Genomic DNA, 8,643 nt, shown 5'->3' on the forward strand with positions numbered 1-8,643 from the left:
CCCTTTCCAAATCTTTGAAGTCTTCATCCAGTTTCGTTCCCTCTGCACCGCCGACCTTCTCACTGACCATCTGCGCAGAGAGTGGGAGAGAAAAGGGCCATTGTTACACAATACATGTGCAGTTCATAAAAGTGGATCAGAAAGATCCCTCAACACATGATAGTTCTCTTACTTCTCATATTTAAAGAAAATACAGCTTGCCAGTTCCACCATTCACAAGAGTCTAGGTTCAAATAGCAGACAAAACAGTTTAATCTTAACTGACTTCAATCTGATCTGATTGACACCATCAAACACAACCCTGTAGAAAACAAGTTCTTTATTCTCTCATACAAAGATACACCCCTGTGCAGAGACAAAGACCATTGTAGACATTGTAGATCATTGTTGCCTCCATCAACCATGTACAGATTCTGAAGTGGAATTCTAGAGATGCAGGAGAAGGACCAGATGCTGGAATCCTGTACAGTTTCTTTTAGGACTAATGGAAATGTTTATTTGAACAATACCAATGTTTTTGAAGTGACGTAAACCACTATGCTAATTTAAATCATATTAGGCACCCTTTCAAGAGGAAACTTAGTACATATGCAACATGTTTTAGGTCATGTACTGTAGTCAGCCATCCCAATTTAAAAACGTTCTGTGGCACATCATATGCCATGAGTTTGTATGCTTTTTATTTCCCCATAGGCTACCGGTAATTCTTTGTCATGCAAGTAGCATACATTTTCTCTCCTTTCTGCCATGTCAGTCCTAAACATGTTTTGAAGGTCTAGCTTACTCAATTATTCAATTATGAGCAGGAAAAAAAACAACTGCACGTGGGGACAATGGGATGGTTCTACAGCAGACAATTCCAGTGACAAGGCACAACATCTACCCACAACTCCTGCCCTTTCTGAGGCCAATACATGACCAGCCATTTACATTTTTGTCATTTAGCAGATCTTTTCCAGAGCGACTTACAGTAAGTAGTGAGTGTACAGTATATATTTTCGTACTGGTCCCACTGAGGGGCTTCACTCTAACTAGGGGAGATGTTTAGGCTATGCATTTCCACCTCTCTCAGCCTTTTTGCAAATGTAACTAGTTTGCCTATAGGCACTTGGTGGGTGTAGAAGCTAACCTGCCTTTAGATTACAGTAATTAAAGATGCACTATGAAGAAATGGCGCTGCCTAATTTCAGTTTGTGACACAAAACAAGCAAGTATAGTGTAGAGAATCATTGTACCATCTAAACCGCTGTGAAATATATTTTCCATAACCAAAAATTATGTTTTTTTTCAGCTGTTTGAAGCTGGTGTACAAAGCCGAAAGTAAAAGATGCAAAAAAATAAACTTAAGACCGCGAAGCATAGAATGGCACACATAGAACAAATCTCACTTCATAGACTTGCTTTCAATAAGAATGACAGATCTCTAACTTACATTTCTATGTGAATTTGGTTGGGTCGCCCAAAAAGTTTCATATTGCAGCTTTAAATTAAACTAACATTCAATACAGTCACAAAAAAGTGAGCTTGGTGAGAGCAAGATTATCATATTTTCAGTTCTGTGACATGATGATCATGTGGCATATGGGTTTACTGAAACAGTCCACAATGAGTTATGTCAATCTACTTCTGGGAGAGGACATGATTGGTATTCTTTGCCCAATGCAAACCACAGAGTGAACAAAGCACTATGGCGGTTCAGAAAATATGTACTTCATAGTACCAATTGTTGTTACCACACTTGTACACTGCTTTTACACTGAGTGTCAGATCTGATGGTAGAAATGGACACGCAGCAAACAAAGTGATGACTTAATGTGCATGCTGCTACTGATCCCGGACCTAATGTGTAAGCCAGAGAACGGATAACCTGAACCCACACAGCATCTGGGGTAGAAAGTTCACTGACTGAGGGATATAGGAGAGGGGAACATGACTCATATAGAGGAATCTGAGCAGGGACAAAGAGCAACAACCACAAGTTACCGTGCTGGAGCTAATAGAATCTGTGTCTTAGCTCATAATTTTTTTGCTTTCCATCAACAGGTGGGAGTGTTCAGCTCTTCGAGTCTTCCTAACCACAAAACTGCTACGTTGTCAAAACATCATGGATGGTGGCTGTGTTAGCCTTTCATAGACCTGGGAGGGATTCTTAGAATAAAATATTTTGGCCTACAGCTGTTTTTTTTAAGTATATAATTTATTTATTTTTTAAACTCTACACCAAGAGAAATTGATTCATTTCAGCTATGCCGTGAGGCAGACACACAAGGCCACATACTCGGCTGCTACTGCTAGCTAGATTAAGAGGGAGGAGAGCACATCACTGACGCCTGAAAATAGCATCTCTTTTACACAGATAATGGTGTGATTGTAATCTTATTGTGAGCAAGACTACGTGATAGTCAGTCAGCTGCCTCCTTAACAATGGGCCAACCGCTGCCAGGCTTTCTCCTTTTACACAACATTATAGAAAAACATTTCAGAACTGAACTGACACCTAAAGGAATCACACACTGATCATCAGCTTCACACTGGCCCCAAAGACCCTAAGGGGACAACTTGGCCGTGAAGAACAATGGAAACCTGCTGATCAAATGAACATACAATGTCATGATAGGCCTATACATCTTGATGTAGTCACACAATGTGAGATTATGCAACATGTGAGAATTTAGAAATAAAGCATCCTACAGAGAATGTAGTATTTCAGAGACATGGCTGTGCATGTGCGATTTATAGTGTGAGGTCTCCAATGCCTACAGCAGAAATGTAGTTGTTGTTTGGCATATAGGCTTGTTCACTTCATATAGGCTTGCTTACTCTTAAAGGGATAGTTAGAGACTTTGGCAATGAAGCACCTTTATCTACTTCCCCAGAGTCAGAAGAACTTGTAGATACCATTTTATGTGTCTGCGTTCAGTTTGAAGGAAGTGGCTTTTCTAGCATTACATAAATTGCTAACTAACATTAGCGCAATGACTGGAAGTCCTTGGGAATAGCAAGTTCTTCAATACTGGATACAGAGTCATAAAAATGGTACATTTGCATAATTTTGTGGTATTCAATTGGTGCTTGTGTATTTTCGTTAGTTGTCATGCATGTTATCACATGCACACAGCATACAGAGTCTAGTTTGAGAAGCAGAATAGCCCATCCCCTGTAAGATGACATAAGAGCAGCTCCTCAAAAAGCTTGTACTGGGGTGAAACGCGCTTTTATAAGCCAAGTCATTGCGTAAAAAATCATTCTAAATGCAATCGCATGGTAAAAACTGTTTTCATAGCCACAATTAGAAACTATTTTATTTCTCAATCTCAACTCGTAATTAAAGCGTGCATCCCATTCGCCATTCGAGTGCCTAGGCGACAGTCAACTGTAGGCAGGCTATCAGCGCGTCACCTTCCACTCTGCAATGTGAGCTTGAGGCAGTATAATTGTTGAAACCTAAACATTTTACTTTACTCTAAATAATGTCATATTAGCAGCCTATTGTAGTTGTTGCTATTAAATTCCCCTCTCTACGTTTCTAACAGATTTTCATCTCTGTTAGAATTCTCTAAAACGATGTTTCAGGTGTCTTATGGTAGAGAAATTAACATTCAATTCTCTGGCAACAGCTCTGGTGGACATTCCTGCAGTCAGCATGCCAATTGCATGCCCCCTCAAAACTTGAGACATGTGTTGCATTGTGTTGTGTGACAAAACCGCACATTTTAGAGTGGCCTTTTATTGTCCCCAGCACAATATGTAATGATGCACCTATGTAATGATCACGCTGTTTAAACATCTTCTTGATATGGCACATCTGTCAGGTAGATAGATTATCTTGACAAAGGAGAAATGCTCACTAACCGGAATGTAAACAAATTTCTGCACAACATGAGAGAAATACGCCTTTTGTGCATATGGAAAATGTCTGTTTTTTTTATTCAGCTCATGAAACATGGGACCAACATTTGACACGTTGCATTTATATTTTTGTTCAGTATATTAGCTACTTCCAACAGGAGTTGCATGCTCAATAATAGGCTATAACCTTTCGACTGTAAGACGATAGGCTTCCTATTGTTGAATGTTTCCATTAAGCTCTGAATTAAAGATGTCCCTTCCTTGTATGCATGCATAGCATTTTAAGTTGGTCACATAATTTTCCTGTGGGAAAATGTAACCATTTGTTGACCGGTTAATGAGGGTCAGTTAGTTGGCAGCAAAATTTTCAGAAATTTGCATCCAAATATACAATTCATCAGTTAGTGCTCTGTGTGTAATACACCTTTCAAACCAAGGCATTTTCCCACCAACTTAAGCATCACGCCAAATGTTTGCCAGTGGTGAAAAGTACATAAGTAAAAAATACTTGAAAGTACTACTTAAGTTGTTTTTTGGGGCATCTGTACTTTACCATTTATATTTTTGACAACTTTTACTTCACTACATTCCTAAATTAAATTATGTACTTTTTACTCCATACATTTTCCCTGACACCCAAAAGTACTTGTTACATTTCAAATGCTAAGCAGGAAAGGAAAATGGTCAAATTCACACACTCATCAAGAGAACATCCCTGGTCAAATCTACTGCCTCTGATCTGGTGGACTCACTAAACACAAATGCTTTGTTTGTAAATTATGTCTGTGTTGGAGTGTGCCCTTGGCTGTCAGTAAGTAAAAATAAGAAATGTCAAATGATTTATACTTTTCATCATACTTAAGTATATTTTAGCAATTACATTTACTTTTGATACTTAAGTATATTTAAAACCAAATACTTTGACTTTTACTCAAGTAGTATTTTATTGGGTGACTTTCACTTGAGTCATTTTCTATTAAGGTATCTTTACTTTTACGCAGGTATAACAATTGGGTACTTTTCTATCACTGGTATCATGAAGACACATTGAGTGTAAGATCCTGCGCCTGATGAAAGTTTGATCAAAAAAAGTATGGGCTTGCCTTGGGCTTTATTTCAAAATCTCACCTTTTAATTTAAAAAAAAAGTTAAATATATGAGAGCAGTTCTACATTGCTGCTGTGACACAAGTTGTGTGGGAAAAATATTTGTATTTTATTCCATTATAGATCATATTCTTACCCTATAATGCGTGTGTGTTGAATTTGATCAGGGTAGCCCAAGTGTGTCTTGTCTGTTTAATGAACAAAATTATTGATTTCATGTGCATGGCATAGCCATACAGGCTGCTCAAACCAGTAACATAATTCAACTTAAAATACATTTATTCTTTTGGAAATACATTTTATTAGTCTTATGTTTCATAGGACCTGCCAGAAACAATTTAATGCTGGATTTCTTTGTGATGGTGTATAGTCAATGGTTTTATTAAAATAAAAGTCTAGTCCCACACTTGCTGGCATGCGCACAGGACATATAAAAGGCTTACCCTGGCAAGAATGTGGTAACAATGTAAAGTCTGTAAAGAGTATATGTAACTAGCCCCTAAGTGACAGGGGCCAATGCCACTGTACATGTTAACTTAAACTTTTGAGCGGCATATGATCCTTCAGCTGACTGCTCCCTTTGTGAGCGAATATGATAGGATCAGCCATCTGCAGATTCTACTCTGACCCACCATTTCCTCTCACATTCCCACCAACTTCCCTATACATGTTGCAAAGTATGCTAGTGATGCTGCAGGACAATGAAAGGCATTTCATTCAGATATCGAGTCACATTAAGTATTATTTATGACACTTGGTATGTGTGCGTACACAAGTTGAATAATGTGTAGGCCATGTTTGACAGGTTTGTAAAATGTGAAAAGGGGATAGTAAAAAAAACAAAAAAAACATGGGCGTGTGCTACGGGGTGCTGCAGCTATATTCATTTCCTAAAGCCAACTTCCTGCATTCCATAAGAACAGAAAAACAGTGCTGCATAAAACATATGAAACCAATTCCTACAAGTAGGCCTATTTACAATCACATGTAGTCATTGCTAGTGACAACGCAACTGCATGCTCTGAATAAGCATATTATTTTGTGCCTTACAGGGGAGAGTCCTATTTCTTGTTGGCGTCAGGCATTATTGACTCCTATGAAACTGCATTGCAGTCCAATCAGGAAGAACGCACATCATTTCTTTCTCTTAGCCCCCTGTAACACATGCACGCAAACACATTAAAAAAAATACAGTAAATACATACATACATACACACACGCACGCACAAACACTGCAGTTTTGGCCCTTCCTTTCCTATTTGACGTTCTGTCTTCCCAATGGATTGACTCTTTTCCCTATCTCTTCAAATCTCCCCAAAGGGGATCTGAGCCCGCTCCTAAAAGGATATTGGGGTATAAAGCAAAAATCTTCCCTGCTGAGATCAGCAGGGACAGGATGAGACTGACTCAAAAGTAGGTTGACACATTGCTATGTTTTCATTTATAAAGCCCCTTTACAAAAAGTCCCACTGTACTTATCACTACACTTTAGACATACAAGTTACCACACCCGGTCTAAGGGATGGCTAACTCTGGAAATTCCTTTGGTCTCAGGTTTTTTAAATCAGCTTTTAGTTTTTTGCACCTTATTTGTGGAACAATCTAAATGCTCAGAAATGTGATGTTTTGGTGCCTCTAGGCAAATTCAGAACGCTGATTGACCTTTTGACCATGTTTTTCTTTCTGCTTGCATTTAGTATTTTTATATATGTATTTTCTGTAATTCAGGTCTCATCTGTAAAAGACACCTTGGTCTCAGTATGCTAAAACAAATAAATTAAAATAATAAAGTAATAGCAGTATCAACCCTCAGAACAGGTCAGCCAGGGCTCCAACTGAGGAAAACTAATTTAAATAATCCATCTTCTGTCTACATAACCAACAAGATATTGACACTCTGAAATTAGAATTTTTATCAAATCAGTTACAGCAGAGATAGCCTATGCTCTACAAGAGTGTTCCAAAGTGTGGGCCAACGGTCGGCAGAATGGGAGGCAGAGTGAAAACGTTTGGGAACCCCTGCTCTACAAGCCAACTAACAAAACCACAACAGCATGTTGCCCCTGGTATCCCCAGGGTACGGCTAGATAGCCTAGTAACAGTAGGGACATTGGAATGGGTTACCTGAAGGTGTGTACACCCTCAACTTGCCTGTTGAGTGACAGCTGACAGACATTACACGTGTACTATCTAGACTAGTACTGTTAGCTGGGGGTACTAGGATAGCTAACTACCTGCGAAGTGTTTTTCTTGAAATTCTAGCTAAGTAACGTTACATAAAAAGTAGCTAACTAACGTTAGCGAGCTGGCTGGCTAGCTAACTAACGTTAGCTGTCAAGTTTATCATGGCATTCTTTGGAAGGTTCTGGCCACGTTTTAACTTTAGTTTGCCCATGAAATTATTTAAGACCGATAACTAGCTAAATAACTTACAAAAACATTAACAAAAAAAGAGAGCTATGTATAACTAGCTAATGTTACAAGTTGAGCCGAGCCAGTAACTTAGCTAGCAAGCTAAACTTCATAAAGGTTCATGCAAGCTAGCTACCTAGCAAACTAAGATAATGATGTATTTTTTAAAACCGTTTTTTATGTCAAATCACTAACATTAGCAAGCTAATACTTATTGAAACAAATCTGTATTAGGAGGGGAGGAAAGTTGTTTGCTAACCTGGCTGGCTTTATAAAACTGCTTCTTGAAGCCCGCTACAGACATCTTGGAACCGGTCTTTCACCTTTGCCGTAATAGGATTAAATTTGATATAATAACTATTACTAGCTAAAATAGTTGCACGCCGCGGTCATATGATTGCGTTAAAGTCGTTCTCCTTTACAGTACACGCCGACGAGGATGTCCTGCTGTTCACGATTGTGACTAGAAATGCTATTGAACAAGGGCGCAGATCTCTATAAAGTGCATATAGGTCTTGAAAGACTCTAGGACTAGGTATGAGTATATCCACAGTGTACACTTTTAGCTGCACCAAACCGTTAACTCGACACCTCCAACATATCATTGCGCTCGCTGCACATTCCAAGTTGTCTCTCCATAAGCAAACGTGCAGCGCCCTCTATCGCACACAAGAGGAGCAGGCCAATATGGTCTGTGTTCACTTTTTTTCCCCCACAGGGTGGCATAAGTGTTTTTCAATAGTTGTCGATGTGTCTACTTCAGTCTCAAGTACTTTAGTTGAAAACCACTTCAAACTCACTCATGCTCAGTGTTGGGGAGTGGTGAACTACATGTAGTCTAACTAGTAATTAAACTGCATGTTGCAGTAGCTTGGTGGTATAGTTGAACATTGAAATCTTGGTAGTGCTTTCGGTAGTTCATAACTTTTTTTTATGTAGTACTATAGCTATAATAACTGAAACTACACACTACTTATTTTGCAAAAAAATATATATTTTGGGTGAAATTGACAAGAATTTCCTTTTTTTGGCATCAGACCTAAGTGGGAACTGGCAGCTTCATTAAATAGTACCTGCAAAACACCAGTCTCAACGTCAACAGTGAAGAGGCGACTCCGGGATGCTGGCCTTCTAGGCAGAGTTCCTCTGTTCAGTGTCTGTGTTCTTTTGCCCATCTTAATCTTTTCTTTTTATTGGCCAGTCTGAGATATGGCTTTTTCTTTACAACTCTGCCTAGAAGGCAAGCATCCCGGAGTCGCCTCTTCACTGTTGATGT

At 38.9% G+C, this 8,643-nt stretch overlaps 1 protein-coding gene across 2 annotated transcripts in view; it reads right to left on the bottom strand.

Moving 5' to 3' along the window:
* The window catches only part of LOC109897885 (endophilin-A2-like), a 30,968-nt gene extending 22,962 nt beyond the window's left edge, over positions 1-8,006 (bottom strand). The window contains exons 1-3 of one of the 2 annotated variants that reach the window (XM_020492528.2): positions 7,627-7,975; positions 6,006-6,110; positions 2-70 (exon numbers count right to left, since the gene is read on the bottom strand). In XM_020492528.2, the coding sequence (XP_020348117.1) occupies positions 2-70 (69 nt within the window). In that variant the 5' untranslated portion in view covers positions 6,006-6,110; positions 7,627-7,975. Of the gene's footprint in view, position 1; positions 71-6,005; positions 6,111-7,626 lie in introns of both variants that reach the window. The other variant, XM_020492527.2, reaches the window with a different exon arrangement.
* Positions 8,007-8,643: the final 637 nt, after the last annotated feature.

Source organism: Oncorhynchus kisutch, linkage group LG10, assembly GCF_002021735.2.
Source record: "Oncorhynchus kisutch isolate 150728-3 linkage group LG10, Okis_V2, whole genome shotgun sequence".
NCBI classification, from domain to species: domain Eukaryota; kingdom Metazoa; phylum Chordata; class Actinopteri; order Salmoniformes; family Salmonidae; genus Oncorhynchus; species Oncorhynchus kisutch.